This window comes from Phocoena sinus, chromosome 6, assembly GCF_008692025.1.
Source record: "Phocoena sinus isolate mPhoSin1 chromosome 6, mPhoSin1.pri, whole genome shotgun sequence".
NCBI classification, from domain to species: Eukaryota; Metazoa; Chordata; class Mammalia; order Artiodactyla; family Phocoenidae; genus Phocoena; species Phocoena sinus.
Genome location: NC_045768.1, coordinates 55,521,419 through 55,545,869, shown reverse-complemented (window position 1 = coordinate 55,545,869; position 24,451 = coordinate 55,521,419). Strand labels below are relative to the sequence as shown.

At 42.4% G+C, this 24,451-nt stretch overlaps 2 protein-coding genes and 2 pseudogenes across 6 annotated transcripts in view; 1 reads left to right on the top strand and 3 right to left on the bottom strand.

The window, feature by feature from the left end:
- SLC1A1 (solute carrier family 1 member 1) overlaps positions 1 to 11,480 on the bottom strand; it is a 62,756-nt gene extending 51,276 nt beyond the window's left edge. For 2 of the 5 annotated variants that reach the window (XM_032636039.1, XM_032636043.1), the window contains exon 1: positions 11,106 to 11,480. In XM_032636039.1, coding sequence (XP_032491930.1) covers positions 11,106 to 11,196 — 91 coding nt within the window. In that variant the 5' untranslated portion in view covers positions 11,197 to 11,480. The remainder of the gene's footprint in view (positions 1 to 11,105) is intronic. The other 3 variants (XM_032636041.1, XM_032636042.1, XM_032636044.1) reach the window with 2 other exon arrangements.
- LOC116755003 overlaps positions 11,422 to 24,451 on the bottom strand; it is a 188,896-nt pseudogene continuing 175,866 nt past the window's right edge.
- The window catches only part of GLIS3 (GLIS family zinc finger 3), a 702,615-nt gene continuing 690,377 nt past the window's right edge, over positions 12,214 to 24,451 (top strand). Inside the window, exon 1 of the mRNA XM_032635005.1 lies at positions 12,214 to 12,315. The gene's annotated coding sequence lies outside the window, so the exon portion shown is untranslated. The remainder of the gene's footprint in view (positions 12,316 to 24,451) is intronic.
- Positions 21,095 to 21,194, bottom strand: LOC116756242 (annotated as a pseudogene).

The following is a 24,451-nucleotide window of genomic DNA, read 5'->3' as shown; positions in this document are numbered from 1 at the left end:
GGGCATGTTTCTCGGGGACTGTGGGTTCTGCACTGGCAGCAAACAAGAGCTCAACCTCTGTTACTCTGTGGAACTCAGAATTCTCCCATGTGATGAAACCTCAGGAAATTCTCTAGGTGTGAGAAAGAAATCAATGAAGCGGAAGCAGAAATGGAGCAAACCTGTTATGTCTCCTGGTTGACAATTAACTTTTGCTAATAAAAAAAGTAAAAACTCATCTTCAGAATCTTTAACAACCAAGTCTGGTGTTTGTCCAAGCTGTTTAAGCTCAAGGTCTACTGGAACAAGCAGCACAGACAGGCTAATTAATCTCTTATCATAGAAATAATCTCCAGACAGGGACAGAAATGGGCAGAATTTGGACAGGGATGTGAAACGATGTGTGGAGGGGGAAAACCTAGAAAAAAATTCACTGAAAGACATAGGAGTTGCCAAATACCACATTCAAAAAGACTACCATCCAAGGGTGATTCAGCTCCACGCCATGGCCCAACTTTGGGAAGCCAGATGGATCTTCCAATCTCTCTAATTCTGTCCAGTTTCAGTATTGTATGGAATTATTAGTCTAATTAGTCCAAAGAACTCTCTGGAGATCAGGCTCATTCCTGTGCTGGTTTCCTGAGAAGGTCAGATCTTCCTCAGGGTAGAAAGATGCTCTCCATTCTGAAAGCTCCAGGGTCATGCTGAGCTCACACTAAAATGGCTTCAGAACTGTTAGTGATTAGGCTTGCCCTTCTTCTGGGGCCCCCAAACTAGGAGTAAAGTATATTTCAGATGACTCCAGCTTGGATAAGAGTTCCTCAGGGTCTTCACTCAAAAAACCACGCAACTTACTGGGTAACTAGGGGGTCGATGGGATAGGCTCATCAAGGATTGACCTCTTCTTCAATGAAGAAGGTTCTATAATCAGTCAAAAATATTTGGGAGCATCTCTTATGAAGCAGGTACCAGGTTAGATGCTATGAGTGTGACAGACCCATATAAGACAGCATTTTTTTTTTTTTTTAACCCTCAGGACACTGAGATAAGAAAGAGAAGCTGTAAAAACATAACAATACATATATTAAATAGTTTCATACAATACTGAAATCGGACACAAGATAAAGACCCCTGTACCCATATCATTATCTCTACCTGGGTTTGTCATCTTTCCAATCTTCAAGCCCAGAAATCCTACCACACCTGCTCAAGGCCATTCCTGGCCTCCTCCAATTCCCAATTCCACCTGTTTCTCAATTCCCCCTCTTCTTTGAAGGCCCAAGGCGTGTTGTAGCTTTCCTGCAGCATTTACAACACTTACACTCATATTAGTGATTTCTGTGCACATATTGCCTCTGATAGACTAAGACAAAACACAGACTTCAACTCTGTATCTCTTGTCCGTTAACATCAACACTTGTTCAATTTAAATTAATTGCAAAGTGAATAGATTTTCCCAGCAATGGACAATATTTTTCGTCTTACATGCCAGTTCCCTTTGATTAACAGTAGTTGCCTAGAGAAGAGTTTTGAGGATTCTGAGGTCATAGCAAAGCTCCAAGGTAAAGAGTGCTATAATCAATTAGTGATGTCTGCCACAGGGCAGGATTAGGAGTAGTGGTTCAAATGCAGTACAATTTGGGAAAATAAATTAAGGGTTATACGAGCACAGAGAAGGGAAATCATCTCTGACTGGCAGTCAGAGAAGTCTATATGATAAAAGTGAAAATTAGATCCACCATCAAGGATGGGTAGGATAACAGTGGGTGAAACACATGAGCAAAAGCAGTAGGGCAGGAGAGTATGACACATCCTGGGAAAGCAACTCTTAGACAAGCTCAACTAGAATAAGTTCAAATAGAAGGTTTACATGGGAGATGAATAGGGGAAGGACTAAATACTGTAGAATGTCTCAGGTTGAAGGACATGATAAAGAAAAGCCAAGAGACAGACAAGGGATGGAGTAAGAAGGAGGCTACTAGGCTTTATTTAGCTATTGTACAAGAGTGAAGTCTGCAAGAATGCTCTGAACTATCAATTAGGTGTATCAAGGTTCATTAGGAAGTAGCCTTGCTTAATAGTTAAGAACTGCAGTTTTGGAGTCAGACAGTCCTGGGTGCAAATCCCAGCTCTGACTGTGACCTCACGTGACTTAAGCCTTGTAAGTTTCAGTCTCCTTTTCTGTAAAAAAACTACACTTCTTACCTCATTGTGCTAAGGCTCAAATGGGAAATAATGTGCATAAAAGTCATAATAAGCCCTCAATAAATATTACCTATTGGGCTTGGTTACCCACAGAAAAAGAAATTTTCAAAGGAGAAAATGTGTCTCCGTCATTGTCTCATAATTTGGGAAATCTTATATGAAACTTATAAAGTGGTTACGTGGCTCAGAAAACAATTAAGTATATGAAATAGCCACAGAAATAGAACAGAATCAGTTTATTTTCCAGTAATGCTCAGAGATTAGGCTTTTTGTGGTTAGGCATTTCTGGTGATGGTACATTTTTTTGTTGACTTAATTCTTTACTGAATTATAAGTAACCAGATAACTCTCAGGTGGTAGAAAAATAATTTAATTTTATAATCTTATTTAAGCATTCTCCTCTAAGGGTTTCCTCTTTAGTCAAGTAAGTAAGTACAGTTTTAACCCCCTGAGAGCACAGTTGTCTCAATGCAGCTGTAAAAATTAACACACAGTGCAGACCCCTGCTGAGGTCACTTCTGAATAGAAGTTCCAGTCCCAAAGGCCACCACTTTGCTTCAATATGCAGACCTAGCAGAGTCACATGACGCTGGTATCAGGACCCTTCCTGGACACAGGAACATCTGCTGTGACAACTGTCCTGCTTGTGGACCCTGTTATGGACTCTGACCAACAAGGGCTCTGGGAACAAAGACCTTAGCCTGAGTGTGGAGGGATTGGTGGGAGGGTCTTGTTTCCTCAGTGCTGGTTCTGGGTCTCGTGGTAGAGAACAAGGCACAGAGTCCCCACTCTCCTGGCAGAGCGGGGACCACCGCCCAGAGCTCACACAACTGGGGCTGGGCCCGGGAGAGGAACCACCCAGGACACACAGCATGAAGTGTCTGTGAGCTGGGACAAGGTCTGCCCATCCCAGAAAGTGCAGGAGTATTTGCTGGAAAGGAAATATTCTACCTCTGGTAATGGAACAGGCAGTGGGCAGATATTTTTCAAAGGTAGGGTAGTAACATTTCTGGCGATGAGTGAGTCACTGAAACACTTCCTTTCCATTAACAGAGGTGTTACTGTGGAGCGTTCTAATTACAACAGAGCACTCTTTGTCGCAGTTTGGGGCTGTTTTCCTCAGCAACTATAATGAATCAGCTCCTTCTAAATCTCTCTGCTGTGCTAAACTACAGCTCTGAAGTGAATTATTGGCTTAATAGTAACTGTCTTCAATGTTGTCTTCTATTAGATGTATGTTTAACATTCAAAATAGGAAAGGCCATTGAAAAGACTTGCTACTTTAACAGACATTGCTGTGGGGGAGTTTAAGTGGGCCACTCAGTCCCATCTAAGATGAGCTCATTTTCTTCGAGAGTGCTGGAGTCCCCACGGTACTCGTGACCCCAGATCTCCAGCGACATCAACATGGGGGAGATCTGCAGTTCCTCAGGTGAACAGAGCTGCCTGGCACCAGGCCAGCGTGTCACTGACTCCCTATATAGGACAGCTATTTTCAGTCTCAGCTCTGCTAAAGGTAATCACAATTTCTCCCAAGTAATTAACATGGAAAGCTTTCTCTCTTAATAAGCAAGTGTTCATATGAGCACACATATGCTCTCCAACAGCTAATTCCTAATCCCATTTATTTACACCGTGTCTGAGCAACCCAAGATTTTTACTCATCTGAGCTACTATATGAGCTCCACCAAATCCAAATTTGGCATGTGATAATTTTCTCCATCTTATGTCGTCATTTGAAGCTTCCTTTATTTCTTATGCCCACTGCTCAAATTTCTGACAGATGGGTTAAGTTTGATCAGCCAAAAATCAGAATCTTTTCAGTGATTCCCCAACTCTGGTGGGTTCTGATTTGGTTTCAAAACTGAAAGCACCAGGCATAGGCATTCAAAGCCCAAAATTGTTTCCCTAATCCTTCAATATGTGGAACTAGGGACAAGTCAGCTAAAGGATCGCTTCTCAAAGGTACTTAATTAAGTAACATGCAAGATATATATACATGTATAGAAACAACGTAAGTTTATTAGACCTCACATTACTGTCGTGATGAATAATTTAAGGCTGACATAGAACATTACCCTGGTAACAGTCCCACACACAATTTACATTTTTACACCCCAAGTCACAGATGTAGAACAAATGACTCAACATCAAGGTCATTTTACCCTCCAGTAATGACTTTTAACCCTTCCTTAGTTCCCTAAGGAAGACTTCCTCTAACTCCCAGCAATGAACTGAGGAATGACTATACAAGCATACAGGTAAGGGATTTTAAAGCTAGAAGAAACTTCAGGGACTTTCTGACCCAGGGTCAACAAGTATGCAGCACACAGGCCACTATTTCCTGACCTTAAGCCCTTGGCAGACATCAGTAATCAATTTCAGAACTTTTCTTTCTCAACAAACATATCACGCCAGACAGTCCACTACCTATAAATTGGAGTTGGCACATGAATGAAATCTCTTTGATCTTCCAGCTAATCCGAACCTCTCTTCCTTCTGACAAGAAACAAAGATTCACTTTTTTATATAGCATTTTAGAGTCAGTCTCATTACTTTAAGGTCTCCTTTCATTTTCTAGTGCCTGCTAAGGGTAATCAGAATGCTTTCGCCCTCTAGGGGTCTATAATCTAGTTTTGAAGAAGAAGAGTTTAACATGCTTGATAAGTATATGTAAACTAAGTGTTAATCTGTCTTACTGATGCAGATCAGAGGAGGCTGAAGTAGGCAGAGAAGAATGTATGGTGGAATTCAAGCTTAGCTTTGGGCTCATTTACTCATTCAATAAACAAGGATAACGTCTAACTATCTCTCTGAGTCATAAATGACACAACAATTTAACAAATGTATTGAGCCCACCAGGTATTGTGACAGGTGCTGTGGGTATAGAGAGGGGCAACACAGAATTCCTTCTCTCAAGGGCTCATGGGTCAGTGGGGAAGGCAGGAAATTAGAATACACTCTAACTATACAGTAACAAAAAGCAAGTAGACATTGGTTCTGTACAGTGGGAGAGCGTGATAGTTCTTTTCCAAGCTGCTGCCCCCTCCGGGACTTCCTCTCCTGCTAGACATCACCACCTCCTTCTCCCGAGGACTAAACCTAGCCAAGTCGCATCAGATTAACCTGCTGAACACCTCACAGAGCTGTCCTTTCCTTTCCACTCTCAATGCTGCTGCTCTGCTAAGGCCCGCATCTCTCTCTCTCTCTGCCTGGACCTTAACAGTAATCCCCTAGGGTGATCTGCCCACTTGCAAGATCACCCTTCTTGGATCCATTTTCCACATCCATCTGCCTCAAGGATCTTTTCTAAGCACAGTCCTGCCTATGTCATTGTCCAGTTTTGTCCTCAGGAGCATGTCTGGACTTATCAGCATGGCATTCCAGTCCCTCTAGGATCTGGCCGCCGACCTCCATGGCAGCCTTGCTTTTTCTCCCCCCATGTCCCTCAATCACACCCTTTGTGGCCAGTCACACCAAGCCACTTAGTTAGAAGGTAGAAAGGGCAGGCTTTGAAGGTGGAAAGAATAGCAGGGCAGCCTCATGGACAGAGGTGTAAGGGTGGCTCTGAGCCTAGAGTGGAGACCAGTCTGGCTGATCAGTCTGGCAAATCCCACAGGAGCAGTGTTCCTCCAGGGCACACACTGCAATTCTGAGAGTCCTGTGGAGGCATGTTGCAGCCCCTTCTCAGTCTCAGGGGAGAAAGGCGCCAACTACAGCCCAAAGTGCACACTACAGAATCCTCATACCCTATCCCGATGTGGCATACAGCCAGACCACCATGGTCCCCAGGAGGGTCTGCAAGGACCAAATATGACAGGGAGATGGGGAGCAAGATGGAGGACAGCAGTCCAAAGGGGGAGAAGGAAAAGTATAGGAAGACTGGGCATTCCCAGTTGTTATCTGAGTGATCCTGAGCGAGTCCTGCACTGTTCCAAGTCTGTTTCCTCGTCCATATAACGGTGAACGATAAGGCCTACTTTATAGTTGCAATATTTTTTTCATTGATTTTTCTTAAGTATTTCCTAAGATTTCACTAGCCATGATGGAAATGAGATTAGAAAAGTGTAAAATACATAGCAGAACAAGATCCTAACTTTCTTATACAGAACAATTATAAAATAAATCATTTTTTTAATTAAAAAAAAATACATAGCAGGTTAATTGTACTAGCCTCCTAAACTGGTCTCTCTGCTTCCACACTTGTCTCTGCTGTCTGTGGTCAAAAGAGCAGCCAGACAGGGAAAGCTGATTAAAAGATAATCAGACCATGTCACTGCTCTGCTCAACACCTTTTAATCGTTTCTCAACTCCCAGTAAAAGTCAAAGTCCTTATAAGAACTCACACCATCCTACTGCCTCTTCCCCCCACCTCCTCACTCCACCCCCATGCTCTTCCTTAAACACATCAGGATCTCCCTAGATATCTGCATTCCTTCACCTCTTTCCAGTCTCACTTCAATTCTCGCCTTCCCAGCAGGGTCTTCCCATTCTCCCTATTTCAACCTGCAATCCCCCAGCACCCTCTCTGCTTTACGTTACTCTGGAGCACTCTCACCATCTAACATACTCTACATTGTAGTTTACCTATTTTTCCGGTTTACTGTCTGCTTGTCTCCACTTGAACATAAGTCCCATGAGGACAGGGGTTTTTATTTTGTTCACTGTTATGTGCCCTGGTTCTAGAACAGTCCCTGGCACACAGTAGGTGCCCAATATATATTTGTTGAATGAGCCAATGATTTAAGCATCGGTTACTCTACAGGTATATTCCAAGGCTGAGCTGATTAGACGCCCAGCAGCACCAGGCCTGAGACCTGCCAGAGCACATGAGTTTCATGATAACAAAATACATTCTGAACGCTGAGCTGCAGTCGTCTCCCTGCCCGATCCCCGATCTTCAGGAGCTTCACAGACACGCAGAAACTGAGCAAGAGAGCTTACACCATGACTCAAATTAGCACTGCCAGATACAAGAGCTCCGGCGTAGGAGACGTAAGGCTGGGTAGGGCAAGGGTTATTACTAAGAACATGAAGGAACTGTTCTCGATTTTGGACAATGGAATCTGAATCTGTAAATGACCCCTTTCTTTAGTGCTCCAAAGAAAATTATTCCGGATGAATAAGATTGCCAGCTCCTGTAAATAACAACAGCTATTTCCTTTCCTGAAAATCCACAACCTGGAAATCAGATTTTTCAAACGACTGAAATAAAGCACAACCTGGACAGAAAGATCAGGCTTTATGTTGTGAACGGGGTGAGGGTTCCATGAGTGCTTTACCAACATTATACACGCTATGATCAGTACTGGCTGACTTGGACACAGCCACAATCACAACGCTTGGACACAGAATTATCACACACAGATTCTGCTTGCACAGAATTCCCACTTAAAGCACTAAAATTCTTCCCTCGTAATTTCTGCCCCGTTAAGTGAAATGAGAATCAGGCTATGGGGCACAAAACAAAATGATTAATCCTTTCCATATCCTTTTAAAACAGTAAATAATGCTCTGGAGGCTGGTGTTCACCTAGACAGAACATGTCATCAAAACACTTGAGTCACCTTGGACTCAGAATTCTAGGCTGGACACCAAGCAGAACAGAGAAAGACTACGAGAGACCTTATTTTATAAGAAAATATTAATTTCCTCACAATGAAATTATTCAAATCATCTTAAAATGACATTTATTGAGTACCTGTTATACGCCAGTCACACAACTAGATATTTTCACATTATCTTAAACAACTCTAATAGCAAATGAGGTAATGACCTATATCCCTATTTTCCAGATGAGGAAATTGAGGATTCCAGAGAATCAGAGATTTTGTCTAAATGGTAGAACATGACAGTATCAGAATTCAAATCTAGAACTCTTGACTCCAGGCTCTGTGCTCATACTACTACACTATGGAAGCAGGGAAAAAGCCTGAAAGAATTGTAATAGATGCAATGAAAATTGTTCCTAATCAGATTTTAGTAAAGGCCTCTCACCTGAAAATCCAAGATATTATTTCCAGGACCTTGTAGGGTTTCACAGAAATTAACAAACATGGCCACTTAACTATTCAATCCCTTTATCTCATGAATAAGAATATGAGGAAGTATTTAGCTTTTAGCATCTCCTTGTCCATGAAAGAAATTAACTTTTACACCTAATAAAAATGACTTTTAATTTCATTTCCCCTCAAATGCTGTCTTCAAAAATCAGAGGCTTTAAGATGGCTGGGAAAAACCTTTGCCCCTTACTTCAAAAATCAAAATATTTTAAAGTGTCAGGGTTGCTGAATTATAGCAGGGACAAAACATTTCAATTTTAATCAGAAGATGATATTCTGTCAGGGTAATAATAAATAAGTTTAACTGTTTTTTCTTCTTTAAGATCCACATACTGAAAGGTACAGAAAGGAGGCTGCATGAGAGTGCTTGCGATTTCTGTATCAATCAAGACTGTTATAAAAATAAACTTACTATCATGGCCTAAAGGGCTTATGGATGGACTTAGCATCCCTGTTATAAGTTGGCTGCAATTTCACTTCTGGGTTTAAACCAGAATGAGTTAGCACAGACTACACAGACAGAGGTATGATTTTTGCACTCAAGCCCAGTGTTCCAAAGAATGAGGAAAGAAGGAGGACTCTGGGAAGTGCCTTGTGATGGACACATTGAGGGTGGTGTAGGCTTGACTTCTCAGACCAGGAGCTGAAATGCTCAGGGATGAAAGAGTTCAGTTGAGCGCTTACAATTTTTATATGGTGTTTTTCCTTTCTGGAGCAAAGTATCTGAATCAAGCTCCTGGGGCTTACCCACATTAAAACTGGAGGAAATTGCCCATCTGACACCAAAGGCCACGTCTCCAAAACAGACATGTTATCTCCCGTGACTCTGAAGACGTATTTATGCAACAAGTTCCAAAGGCCAGGGGACAATTTTCAAAATCTTTGCCAAACCAGCCTCCAGTGAATCAGTAAACTCAACACTGGTGTGCCACACTTGGTTAATAGGTGAGTATCTCTGGAAAACCCCACAGCTGAAAAGGCAGGATCATTTCACGCCCATGGGGGATTGGGAGGGAAATGCCAGGCTACCCAAAACCATCCTTAAAAAGGGATTTAACAATTAATTCTGGAATCTTGTCACTAGGAAAACAAACAAGGCCATCTCATCTATTTGGCTGAAATCACTCTCTCTGAGGCATCTGTTATTTAAAACGTGATGGGGTGGGATAACTCTTCCCTTAAAAACACCCTAACCAGGGACTTCCCTGGTGGCACAGTGGTTAAGACTCCGCCTGCCAATGCAGGGGACACGGGTTGGAGCCCGGGAAGAACCCACATGCCACGGAGCAACTAAGCCTGTGCGCCACAACTACTGAAGCTCACATGCCTAGAGCCCGTGCTCTGCAACAAGAGAAGCCACCGCAATGAGAAGCCCACGCACCACAATGAAGAGTAGCCCCCGCTTGCCGTAACTAGAGAAAGCCCGCGTGCAGCAACGAAGACCCAACGCAACCAACCAGCCAACCAACCAACCAAAACAAAACAAAACAAATGCCCTAAACCATGTGGCTCTTCTTGGGGAAAAGAGTTAAGCAGTCAAGACTTGCTCCTCTACTTCTCTCTTTTCCTCCCACACGTGGCCTCTGCTAAGGTAATTCCAGAATGTTATTTATTTACTAGAAACCTGACTTGACTTTGCATAAGGATCTGGAGGAACAAATCCGACCCTGAGGAATCCATTAACCTCCACAGACTTTTTTTGGGGGGGCGGGGGGGTTGGGCACCAAGATGGGGAGCAAACAACACCAAATATTCTGAGATTCAGAAGCAGCAGCTGGAGAGAAAAGTGCATGAGGCTGGGAGAGGTACAGGCTAACCCTCTCCCCAGCTCCAGTTTCCAAATGGAAGGTGGGGTTTTCAAAGGAGCCTCACCTGCTGGGTGTCCCCACCTGTGCCAACTCTTAGAGGAAAGGAGGCAGTCTTGGCGCCAACGCCAAAGAGGAGCATCCCAGGGCCCAAGGTGTAAAACAGACTACCTGGCAGAAATTCAGAGTCTAAATAGGAACAACTCATACCTCTTAGCAATGGATCTGACATTCACCTAGTCCAGTGATTTCTCAGGAATGAATCACTTAAATACACCTTGTTTAAAAACAAGCACATATGACTTAAAAATTACTTTCAATAGAAAACCAATGTGGAGAGCAAGGAAGCTCAGGGAGGCTACCTCGGTAGATTTGCACGGGGGAAAGGGAGAAATCTGATAGCTCTCTTCCCCTTGACATGCTGCGGGCCACAACTACATACTCCTGAATTCAAGCACGAATCTGGCAGGTTTTCCGTGCCTCAGTGCGGGCAGCGGCTAGCCGCGTGGGAAGGCACTTTCCAGGCGCTGCCCAGGGTGACCGACCGAAGGTAACATCCACCTCCTCCCTCCCTCCCCCCGGGAACCGGACCATCCCTGAGGTTCAGGTGCCTCTTCCAGTCCAATGGGAACCATCATCCACACTCAATCCCTGTCCGGACAACGCACGGTTCAGAAAAAAAAGGGGTGAGCAGATAGGATTTTAAAAATTAAACACATTTGCTTCCAAACGGGAAGAACCGAGAGCTCTTGCTTCCCTTTCTCCCTTGCAAGCCCCTTTGACCATTTTGGGTAAAGCAGGAACCCGCAGCTCGCGGAACACCCAAACGGGAGTCCCGGAGGAGCTTTGTTCTTTGCACGCAGAAATCAACACCCTCAAGGGTAAGCCCCCGCGTGGTGTCCGAGGCCGAGGGGGAGCCGAGGGACCCGAGCATCGGGTGCGCCAATGCCGTGCCCACCCTCGCGCCCACCCTCGCACCCGCCCGGCCGGCACGCGGCCTGGGCGCTGGGAGGGCGTGAGGGTGCGCGCGTCGTCCACCCGCCACGCAGCTCACCTAGCACCACCGCAGCCACGGTGGAGAGTAGCAGCCAATTATTCCTCAGGAAGCGCTTCCAGTCGCATCCCTTCTTCGCCGGCTTCCCCATGGCTGGCGCCCGGGCTCCGAACCACAGGAGAGGCGGCCGCTCTTGTGCGTGGGGCTCGGCCGTGCGCGCGGGAGCCGGTGGAGCCCGGGGTCCGCCGGCGGCTCCGCGGCTCAGTGCAGGAGGGATGCGGGCGCGCTGGGGAGAGGGTGTGCGTTGGCCGCTGCCGCAGACGCTGTCGCCGCCTCCGCCGCCACCTGAGCTCGCGCGCCGCGCCTGCAGCCCCTGCTAGCTCGGTGGCCGTGCGTGGCGGGCGCGCCCGGCTCCTCCTGCCGCCGCCGCGCTCTGCGGCGCCGCGGCCAACCAGCGAGGAAAGAGGGAGGAGCGGCCGGCCCAGGGAGGAGGGCGGGTGGGTGCGTGCGTGGTGCGCCCGGGGGTCCCGGTGGAGCAGGCGTGGGAGGGCTCCCACGCTGTGGCTGCAGCGGGGACGGCTACTCAGGGACCGCTGCGCTCCTCCCCAGCCTTAGGCTGGAGACTCTCGATTTTTTTGTTTTTTGTTTTTTTAATTGGTCAGGCTAGGTTTTCGGATTTATGGTTTCCTCCTTTTCCTAATCCAGAGGGGCGGAGTCGCTGGCCCCTTTGGTTTGGACTTCATTCGGCACACCAGCAAGCCTCCTCTTTCTCCATACCAGCCACTGCCAGTGCAGCACCGCAGTGGGGAGAGTCGTGGGGAACTGAGTTCTGTCTTGGGTCCCATTTGCTTCTCCACTGCAGCCTCGGATTGGCCAGCAGCCTGAAAAGCCTCCTAGAAACCTCTAGGAGGAGGGGGAAAAAAAGAGTGCGGGGGGGGGCGGTGAGTAGGACAGGACTTTGTGAACTTTCACACGAGGCCTCAAAGTCCCCTGCCCCCACAGGTATTGTTAACTCTCCTCCTTAAGCCGAGGGAGGTGACGCTCCCACAGGATGGTCTGTGGACCCAGGGCTTGGAATGGGCCCTCTTAGAACTTCACTGCCGCTCCTTGCGACCGGCTCTGTGGCCGCGCAAGGCCCCAAAGCTGTGAGACTTGGCAGAATGATTGGGACTGAAAAACCGACCGAGCAGTTCTGAGGAGAAGGTGGGCGGGCCCATCCCTAAGGCCAGATGCTTTGGAAAGGCAGACACAGGAGAGGTGGAGAAACTAGGTAAGTGCAGCTAAGTGAATTTTCTAATTCTCTTCCATTCTTCTACCCAGTTTTTTCACCCTCGCTTATACAAAACTTTTTCCTTCCCTTTTACCACGCCACTACCTCTGCAGCTCCAGTCTGCCTTCTCATTAGCTTTCCTAACGTTAAGTCAGCCCTGCACCTTTTTGCCAGACGTCTCCTCTGATTGGGGAGGGTGGGGGAATCTCCCAGCTAGATTTTCTGGTGACTAACCCCTCACAATTAGAGCTCCATTCCTTTGGCTTAAATTGACAGAAGTGTCCTTGAAGAGAAAATAAGTTTTATGAACCATGTACACTTTAGTATGAATGAGTTTATCAGCTCCTTTCCAAAAAATAAATTTTGAGAGAAGGAAAGCTAGAGGGAAAGATCTGAAGAAATGTCAGAAGAAGGGAAACTATTGAGAAAGAGGGGACAAAGACATCCATCCCACAGTAAAAAAGCTGGAAATACTCAGATGTTCAAGGTGAAGAGTGGTAAATATATTATGGAACTGCCACGTAACTGTACATTATGCAGCGTCTATAAAAGAAGTTTATGAAATTTCTAATAGCATAGGGTAGCACATGTCATAATATGAGGTAAAACCGGAAGATGAAAATTGTATATATCACGTGATCACAACTATGTAAAACAAACCTAGAGCAAAACCATGTACTTAGAAAAAAGTCTAGAAGGAAACACAAAATTTTAACAGTGGTCATTCTTGAGTGATATTATTACTTGAATCTTTTTGCTTTCTATTTTTCTGTATTTTCTAAAGTGTTTACCATAAGCATACCTGTGCCCATTACAGTGTGGATAGGGCTGTATTTAAGAAATAAAGAGGTCCTAAAGAGAAAAGCGTGGAAGAATCTAAGCAGACTTTGTACATCACAATTTTTTGAGGTGTATGTAGTGAGATAATTACACCTGGGTTTTGGGAGTAGGATATTTAGGTTTAAATCCCAGCACTACCACTTACCAGCTGGGTGACCTTGGGCAAGTTGCTTAAATTTTTTTGTGTCTCAGTTTCTACATCTGTAAATGGGGGCATTAATAGTATTTATCTCATGAGGGTATTGTAAGAACTGAATACTAGAATGTATGTAAAAGACTTAGAACAGTGTCTGGCATACAAGCGTCATCATGAGTTTTACTTGGGGGTCAACCTGGACAGGCATCTTTTTACTTCCTCTCGTTGCCTGCCTGTCATGAACACACCCTGAGCCACTTCACACCCACAAGAACCCTGGTATACATATATTTTATTATTAATTTTTATTGGAGTATAGTTGCTTTACAATGTTGTGTTCGTTTCTGCTGTACAGCAAAGTGAATCAGCTATACGTATATATATATATATATATATATATATATATATATATGCTCTCTTTTTTGTATTTCCTTCCCATTTAGGTCACCACAGAGCACTGAGTAGAGTTCCCTCTGCTATACAGTAGGTTCTCATCAGTAATCTATTTTATACATAGTAGTGTATATATGTAAATGCCAACCTCCCAATTCATCCCACCCCCCTTTTCCCCCCAGTATCCATATGTTTGTTCCCTATGTCTGTGTCTATTTCTGCTTTACAAATAAGTTCATCAGTTTATTTTTCTAGATTCCACATATAAGCAATATTATACGATACTTGTTTTTCTGACTTAACTCTGTATGACAGTCTCTAGGTCCATCCACATCTGTGCAGACTGCACAATTACTAGAACCCTTGTATATTGGTCAATAGTAATTGCCTTTAGAATTACAATCAGTGGACCCTGAATCTATTGTACTTTCACACCTAAAGCCCATATAGTACATATTCATTTTATGCTTATTTAAATTATGCAATTTTAGGATAGTGCAATATAAAAAGAAAAATAGAGTCTAAACATATACACTCATTTTGAAATAATTAAAATCTCCTAAATTAAAAATAAAAGTCAAGAATCGAAGAAGTTCAAAGCACGTGGGCCAAGTGAATTATAAACTATGTTTATGCTATTGCTACATGGCAGGTCCACTTTAGCTGGTAATAAAAGGTAATTAATAAGCAAACACTGATAATACACTTAACATTTGCCAGACACCCTTCTAACCACTTTATACGTAGTAACTACTTTGGTCCTCACAACAACTTAATGAAGTAGGGACTATTGTTACCTCATGGGGCTGCTGGAAGAATCAAGTGAGATATTGTGTATTATTATTATCTTCATTTTACAGCTGAGGAATCTAAGGCAAAAAGAGGTTAAGTAACTTGCTTAAGTTCCCTCTATTAGTAAGAGAAGGATCAAGGGTTGAACTAGGTGGTCTTGCTCAAGCTAAATGCACAAACTGCATTAAACCAAAGGTCCTCAACCCTCGGGCCACGGACTGGTACCAGTTCATGATACCAGTTCATGGCCTGTTAGGAACTGGGCCGCACAGCAGGAGGTGAGCAGCAGGCAAGTGAGGGAAGCTTCATTTGCATTTACAGCCTCTCCCCATCGCTAGCATTACCGCCTGAGCTCCGCCTCCTGTCAGATCAGCGGTGGCAAACCCTACTGTGAACTGTGCATTCGAGGGATCTAGGGATCTAGGTTGCGCGCTCCTTATGAGAATCTAATGCCAGATCACCTGAGGGGGGTTGCTGAGGCGGTGCTGGGGAGCGGCTGCAAATGCAAATTCTCATTAGCAGAGAGGTCTGACTGCACAGCGACCATAATAAATCAATTGCTTGCAGACTCATATCAAAACCCAATCAGTGAGGGGCAAGTGACAAGCTGCATCTGGTGGCAGGCTTTATAGTGGCAAGTTAATTGATGTACTTCAGTTGTACAGCTGCATCTGGTGGCAGGCTTTAAGTCAGAATCTGACACTTACTTTAGTCCACACTTGGCCCACCCATTATTTTATGTACCACTTCCGTTCGTGCCTCTTTCCCACACTGCACACTTGTCTCAGTCACAGTTGTGGTAAGCCCACAAGCTAACCCTAGCCAAAATGAGTAAAAAACAAACATCACTGGAGAGCCTCTTTGAAGAGGGGTAAAGACCCAATGATGAGACAGCAGAAGACTCTAAGACTGCCAACAAAAAGAAAGCTGCATTGAAAAGAAAATACCAAGAGTCCTACTTAAATTACAGGTTCATTGCAACAGGTGATTCACATTCTCCAAGCCCGCTTTGTATAATATGTGGTGACCGGCTCTCCAACGAAGCCAAGAAATCTTCAAAACTGCTTCGTCACATGGAGACCAAGCACCCTGCATTTCTTTTTTCAAAAGAAAGAAACGTGAACACGAAGAACAGAAGCAATTATTGAAGGCCACCACTTCATCAAATATGTCTGCACTGACAGCATGGTCCTTAGTGGCTAACTGCATTGCTAAAGCTAAGAAGCCCTGTACTATTGGTGAAGAGTTGATCCTGCCTGCTGCTAAGGACATTTGTCATGAACTTGTAGGAGAGGCTGCAGTTCAAAAGGTGACACGTGTTCCTCTTTTGGCTAGCACCATAACTAGATGAATTGATGAAATAGCAGAGGATACTGTGGCACGGTTGTTAGGATTAATGAATCACCGTGGTACGCAGTCCAGGTTGACGAGTCTACCGATGTTGACAACAAGGCAACAATGCTTGTTTTTGTGCGATATATTTTTCAGGAGGATGTGCAGGAGGACATGTTATGTGCACTTTTGTTGCTAACCAACACCACAGCTGCAGAACTATTCAGTTCTTTGAATGATTACATATCAGGAAAACTGATTTGGTCATTTTGTGTTGGTATATGCACAGACGGAGTGGCTGCTATGACTGGATGGCTTTTTGATATCACTACTTGAGTCAAAGAGGTCACTTCTGAATGTGAGTCTACGCACTGCGTCATCCATAGAGAAATGCTGGCTAGCCAAAAAATGTCACCTGAACTTAACAGTGTTTTGCAGGATGTGATTAAAATTATCAACGACATTAAAGTACATGCCCTTAACTCACGTCTGTTCACGCAGCTCTGTGAGGAGATGGACACAGAGCACACACGTCTTCTCTTATACACAGAAGTGAAATGGCTTTCTAAAGGTAGATCACTGGGCAGAGTTTTTGAGTTACGAGAGCTGCTCCAGATATTTCTTTTAGATAAACAGTCACCCCTGGCGGCACATTCACATTTCAGTGACACAGAATGTGTCGCAAAACTTGCTTACTTGTGTGACATATTCAACCTGCTCAATGAACTCAATCTGTCACTTCAGGGGAGAATGACAGCTGTGTTCAAGACGGCAGATAAAGTGGCTGCATTCAAAGCCAAACTGGAATTATCGAGGTGACGAGTGAACATTGGGATTTTTGACACGTTTCAAACATTAGCAGAGATTTTGAAAGAGACTGAGCCAGGGCCTTCTTTCTCACAGCTGGTGCATGATCACCTGTCTCAGCTTTCAGAAGAGTTTGAGCATTACTTCCCAACCACAAAAGACCCCCGAACTGGGAAGGAATGGATCCGCGACCGGTTTGTGAATAAGCCAGGTGAATCGACTTTGTGCTAGAAGAGGATCAACTGCTTGAGATCTCAAATGATGGTGGCCTTAAAAGTATGTTTGAGACAACTTCAAATCTCCATACGTTCTGGATTAAAGTCAAGGCGGAATATCCTGAGATTGCCACAAAAGAACTGAAAAGCCTCCTTCCATTTCCAACATCCTGTCTTTGTGAAGCAGGGTTTTCTGCAGTGACAGCAACCAAAACGAGATTACGGAGTAGACTGGGCTGAAGGAAGGAACACAGTTCATGTGTCACTGTCTCCCATCACCTCCAGATGGGACCGTCTAGTTGCAGGAAAACAAGCTCAGGGCTCCCACTGATTCTGCATTATGGTGAGTTGTATAATTATTTCATTATATATTACAATGTAATAGTAATAGAAATAAAGTGCACAATAAATGTAATGAGCTTGAATCATCCCGAAACCATCCCCCCCCACTCCACCCCCACCCCGGTCTGTGAAAAAATTGTCTTCCACGAAACTGGTCCCTGGTGCCAAAAAGGTAGGGGACTGCTGCATTAAACCACCACCTCTTATATGAGGATCAAATACAGAATTGTTATGGGAAAATTACTCTTGAGTTACATGAATTTTACTTTATGCAAGATCTTCAAGAATCCCTCCGTTCACATCCAAGAGACACTATGGTGTCCTACAGTGCTGTGCTGAAGTGGAAACTGCATACATTTTATGGGGCAGTGGTTGAACTCTCGAATCCTCTCCCCATTGCTGCTACTGGAACTTAATAATTCTATGTTATTTCTCTGCCTAAGACAAGAAATGGTGTAGGAAGCACCACTTTGGGAAGGGGGGAAATTGGAGACCCCTAGTGCTCAAGTTCCATTCTTTCTTACTTTCTTAGCCTGGGATAGTCATGGACACAAATGATCACAAATTCGACGAGAGTGAAGAGGCATCTCCCTTGTAAACTCTACCTGAGGGGATCTTGACCACTCAGCTCCTGGAACAAAAACTTCACTCCCCTGGGATAAGATCTTAAACCCAAGTAGAAAGCAGTGTTAGAATTTTACCCCCTCCAGTAGATGTTAACATCTCCCTTTTTCCAGGTCCCTCACGTTCCTTATCCTGCTGAAATACACCTTTGGCCAGTTCTTACTAGATTACATTTTGCCAGTGCGCTTGCTTGCTCTTATCCTCCCTCCCTCCCTTCCTTCCTCCTTCCCTCCCTCCCTCCCTTCCTTCCTTTCTTTCTGCCATTTAAGTAACTATGCCATTTCCTTTATTGTTATTGTTCTCCACCCCCCCCTTTTAAATTGTTAACTCATGGACTCTCTTGTTAGTAATTAAAGAAAGGAGACTTCAACTTTGCCACACAAGGTTAAATGAGCAGGTGACAAGCTGGCCTTATATATTAATTGGGATAGAAATGGAAAGAGGCATTCAGAAACAAAAAGTAAGGCATCAGCTTCTGAGCATCTCTCAAAATAATATGCTGGTTGCATTCTACCACCATAAAACATATGCAGTTGGATGCTTTGTCCTCAGGCTGTGGTAATGGGGAGAAGGAGGTCATGGGTACCACAGTCTCCTTCAGCGTCTACAGCTGTGCAGCCATTCATGACTGATAGATGGTAAGAAGGATGCTGTCAGCATATTCAGATGCCCTTTTTAGCAATCTCTTTTTTATCTTCCAATCTTGATTTGGATTTCTCTTGGAATTAAAAATTATGGAGTAAAAGAACTGTAATTCATTAAATCTTCACAATAGTTCTCCAAGCAATATTTTATAAAGATGATTTGACCTGAAGAGACATGTTAGTTAGATATCCTTGAACTCTTGGATTCAACAGAACTTTGCCCCATAGGCTTTATTGCTTACTCTGACAAACTGAAGAGCAATTCCGTTTCATTTTAAAACATGAAAAAAATAAGTTATCTGCTTCGTAGAAGCTGTGTGTCCTTGAACAAGTCATTTAATCTCTCTGAACCTCAATTTTCTCATCTGAAGATATCATTTAAAGTAATACAAATGGTCAATATGTATTTGAAACATATGAAAAAATTTTCAATCTCACTAGTACTCAAAGAAATGAACATTTAAACCAATATTTGTTTACCAGCTGAACAAAGATATTTTAACATAAAATTTTATTTTATTTTATTTTTTCACATCTTTATTGGAGTATAAATGCTTTACAATGTTGTGTTAGTTTCTGCTGTACAACAAAGTGAATCAGCTACATGTATACATATGTCCCCATATCCCCTCCCTCTTGCGTCTCCTTCCCACCCTTCCTATCCCACCCTTCTAGGTCATCACAAAGCACCAAACTGATCTCCCTGTGCTTTGCAGCTGCTAGCCATCCATTTTACATTTGGTAGTGTATATGTGTCAATGCTACTCTCTCACTTCATCTCAGCTTCCCCTTCCCCCCCATGCCCTCAAGTCTGTTCTCTACGTCTGTGTCTTTATTCCTGCCCTGCCACTAAGTTCATCAGTACCACTTTTTTAAATTCCATATATATGCATTAGCATACGGTATTTGGTTTTCACTTTCTGCCTTACTTCACTCTGTGTGACAGATTCTAGGTCCATCCACCTCACTACAAATAACTCAATTTCGTTCCTTTTTACGGCTGAGTAATATTCCATTGTATATAATAGCATAAAATATTTTAAAATTCACAATTATAAAATTTACAGTTTTAACATTTTAATTATAAATTTAGAGAAGGTAAGGAAAAGTGGGCAGTGTCACACACTGCTGGTGGACCTGGAAAATGCTATGATTTTTCTAAGGATAATTAGGCATTTTGTAATCTTTCCATCAAAAGTGTTTATATTCTTTAATTCAACCAGTCTACTTCTAGAAGTTTATACCAAAATAATACTACAGGGCTGTTCATCCCAACTCAGTTGGAAACAACTTAACTGTCTAGTATAGTGGATTGGCTAAAGATTGATTAAGTGTGTAAAAATACACTGGACAGTGGAACACCACTCAGGGATTAAAAAGCATATTTTAGCAGAATATTAAATTACGTGGGAAAATGGTAAACACACACATACAACTATGTTTTGAGATAGCAAAATTAATAAACAGTGGGTGGGTTGCTTTTTACAATGAAGATGTAGTCATTTATTATTTTTAAATCTAAAAAGATAAAACTTAAACTATGCATATTATAATTCCAAGTAAGTCTCTGTGTGTGTGTGCGCATGTGTATAAGAGTGGTGATATGAAAGTTATTAATGTGCTTTTTTCGTTTTCCTTTCTGAACATATGTTCTTTGCCCTGCTAGGCCAAGGTGTTCATATGCTTAGGAGATTTGTTATAGAAGGAATTTAAAGGAAATAAAAATGTACTAACATTACACTTCTGCATTATATATAATAATAATAATAATTGTGAGAAAGAATGTTCCATATTCCTTCATCTCCCCACTAGAATATCAAAAGATCCAGTTCACAGAATTTTCCTGTAGTGTAGGAACGATACCCTTCTATCTATGGCAGCTGTCACTCTACTGGAGCAGGAGGTTAACACATAGGGGAATTAGAAGAAAAACTTACCACTTTCTAGTCAAGGGAATGGTGGGAGGAAGAAACAGAGAGAAGGAGAGATGTTGATCCTGTTTTCTCTCCAGGCAGACGTCATCCAGGAAGGGGGTGTATGTTAGAGAAAAGGGGGTAGCAGCTGTCCCCTACTCCCTATTATGAGGCTGCTTCCCAGGCTGTCCTTTACCAACCTGGGGTGCAACTACATCAATGCAAATGTGGCAGGACAGTGTGATCAGGCAGCAAGAGGCTCTGAGATTTTACTTCTCAACCACGCTCTGTTCCTGGTGGCAGGGGTGCTGAGCTGAGAGTCACAGAATGGTCATGGCAGGATGAGGGGACTCTTCTTAGAGTCTGGGGGGAAACCATGTGAACTGGCCTCATGCAGAGAGACTCACTTATTTGTTACTTAGCGATAGCTGAGGTGAGACGGAGGCTGTGGGTAGATGCCCATTGGCTCTGGCTCTAACAAAGTAAAGGAAAGGACAGAAATATATCTTCACAGCAGCAGATTTCAACCAAGAAGGCCCACAGGGCAAGTTCCAACCAGAAACACAGAGGACAGTGCTCTGGAAACCAAGATCCAAATGAGTCCACACATTACACTGGGTTGTTAATTTTGCATAGTCTCTTTTATTCTACAACAGATGCTCCTCATCTCATTTGTTCAGGGGTCATTTGTCCTACAAAATTCCCCATATTCTGGATTTGTCTGGTTGTTCCTTTCTTTTTTAAAATATGGAACGCTTCATGAATTTGTGTGCTATCCTTGCAAAGCGGCCATGCTAATCTTCTCTGTATCATTCCAATTTTAGTATATGTGTGTCTTCATGGTGGCAATTAATTTGTTTCTCTACCTCCACTTTTTCCTCTAAGCTGGTGATTAGATCTGGAGGTTTGATGTTTAGCAATGCTAAGATTGAACAGTGGATTCTGATGTTGCCAGCCTGATTCATCCGTGATAAATTCACCCATCAACCCTTTTGAATATTGTTTTGGCATCTGTTGGTGATGGTTGCTTAATACCATTTTGTTTAATTCATTCTAATTCTATCATTCCTTCTGAACACATTTGCTGAGATTCTTCCGTAAAAAGAATTTCTACCTCATCAACTGTTTGGTTACCCTGAAATAGAGTTTGTATGGAAAAGGCAGGATTCATGCTTAATTTCCTCCCTTTATTGGTTTTCTCAGTAATGAATTGGTACACTAGAAACATCCAATGGTGATTGATGAGGTTTTGTGTTTTTATTTTTTGTTAGTATTATTATGAACACATGGATTTATGTGTTGTGGATGGTTTTATGTGTTTCAGTCAGTTATAATCATGATTCTTTTCCTTGCTCAAATTGTCCCATCTTTGGTCAATGGGAGCCCCTTCATTTTGACTCCTGTGTCCTTTTGACAGAACTATTTGTCTTCAGTAGTGTCCTTATTTTCTGGGTCAGCAAGATGTCCCAAGGCCATCTCTTAGATTTCTTGCCCTGGAGCTAGAATCAGCCATTTCTCAAAAGAGTCCGGGTTCCTCTTGGTGGAGAATAGTATTTAGAAGCTATGATCTTGGTGATGGGGGTGCTCATTGCTACTAGGTTGTCAATGCTTCTAGACCTTTTTAGTGGACAGCCCTCAGAAATACATATTTCATGGTAAGAGACAAATATATAATGAGTTCATACTGATGTTTCCTGTACAGTTGTTTTATTATTGTAAAATATTCATAATTAATTTTACCACGTAAGCAATTTTTAAATGTATGAGTTTGTGACATTAAGTACATTCACATTGTTCGGCAAGCATCACCACCATCTGTCTCCAGGGCTTTCTCATCTTCCTAGACTGAAACTTTGTACTCATTAGACACTAACTCCCCACTCCCTTTTCCTCCAGCTCCTGGAAACCACCATTCTACTTACTATATTTATGAATATTTTCCCTTATGCGGCTGGTTTATTTCACTTAGCATAATGTCCTCAAGGGTCATCCATGTTGTGGCATGTAATTTCTTACTTTTTAAGGGTGAATTATGTATACATTGATGTATATACCACATATTGTTTATCCATTCATTCGTTGATGAACACTTGGGTTTTTTCCAAATTTTGGCCGTTGTGAATAATGCTGCTACGATAATGGGTGTATAAATACCTGTTCGAGTCCCTGTTTTCAATTCTTCTGTGTATATATCTGGAAGTGGAATTGCTGGATCATATGGTAATTCTATGTTTAATATTTTGAGGAACTGCCATACCATTTTTTAAATTGGTTGCACCATTTTACGTTCCAACCAGCAAAGCACAAGGGTTCCAGTTTCTCCACATCCTCATCAATACTTGTTATCTTAATAGTAGGTATCCCAATGGGTGTGAATCAATTCAAGTTTAAGATTACAGAGTTTTGATTGAACTTCTTTGATTTTACTCATATCAATTTTCTCTTTACTTCGAAAATCGTGGTTCCCAAAGACATTAATTGAAGTATTTATTTCCTAATCCTATAATGTATATATAATAGTTTTTAAAAAGTATCAATATTACTTCTAATAATAAGACCACTGAATGCAGCTTAAGAATTCTTTGTGGTTCTTTTGTCACCCAGATATATACCACAAGGGATATATAGTCAAATTTCTGTGTTTGAAAGTCACTCAACAAACATAACTAAAGAGAAACAGAGTCATAGATACAGAGAATAAACAGATGTTGCCTCAGGTTGGGGGGATGGGATGAGAGAAATAGATGAAGGAGATTAAGAGGTACAAACTTTAAGTTACAAATTAAATGTCACAGGTATGAAATGTATAGTGTGAGGAATATAGTCAATAATTATGTAGTACCTTTAGTGACAGATGATAACTATTCTTATCATGGTGATCATTTTGAAATGTACAGAAATATCGATTTATTATGTTGGGTGCCAGGAACTAATGTAGTGTCGTAGGTCAATCATACTTCAAAAACAAACAGACAAACTCATACAAAAAGAGATCAGATTTGTGGTCATTGGGGGTGGGGGAAAAGGAATTGGGTGAAGGTGGTCAAAAGGTACAAACTTCCAGTTATAAGATAAATAAGTACAATATGATAAATATAATGAACACATCTGTGCGTTATATGTGAAAGTTGTTAAGAGAGTAAACCCTAAGAGTTCTCATGATAAGGAAAGAATCTTTTTCTCTTTCTTTAATGTTGCATCTCTATGAGATGATGGATGTTCACTAAACTTATTGTAGTCATCATTTCATGATGTATGTAAGTCAAATCATGATGCTCTACACCTTAAACTTATACAGTGCTGTATGTCAATTATACCTCAACAAAACTAGAAGGAAAAAAAAAAACCACGGGTAGAATTACAAGGAAAACGACCTAAGAGTCAAAAATAGTAAAACAGCACAACACTGTGAAGGCACCAAATGCCACTGAACTGTACACTTTAAAATGGTTAATTGTATGTTATGTGAATTTTACCTGAATAAAAAAACTGAATTTAAAAAAGTCACTTGAAATAATTATTTGCCCTGTGTATTTATGCCATCAATTTGATATACAGTTAGAATTATAGGTTTCCATTTGGTGTCAATTTTTTTTATATTTTTATTTTTTGGCCACACTGCGTGGCATGCATGAGCTTAGTTCCCCCACCAGGGATCGAACCCGTTCCCCCTGCAGTGGAAGCTCAGGGTCTTAACCACTGGACCGCCAGGGAAGTGGTTTTCAAATTTTAGAAATTGGTTTTTAAAAATTCAGTGATTTTTAAGATATGTAAAAACTTTTACATAGTTCAGTCAAAACTGTAAAACAGCACAGAGAATTCTCCATCTCCTTTCTTCCTTTACTCCCCTACCTCCCACCATATGTAACAATTAGCAGATATCTCTTACTGTTTGGTTTATCCTTTAGTTGCTTCTTTTTAGGAAATAGAAAGAAATATTTATATTCTCCTTCCCTTTATTACACAAAAGTGACATTTTACAAGCCCTGTTCTAGGCCTCACTTTTTTTCATTTATCCTGGTGCTCACTCAGTGTTACGTACAGAGATCTTCCTCATTCCTTTTTCTGTTCAATACTCCTTTGTGTAGGTCTTATTGT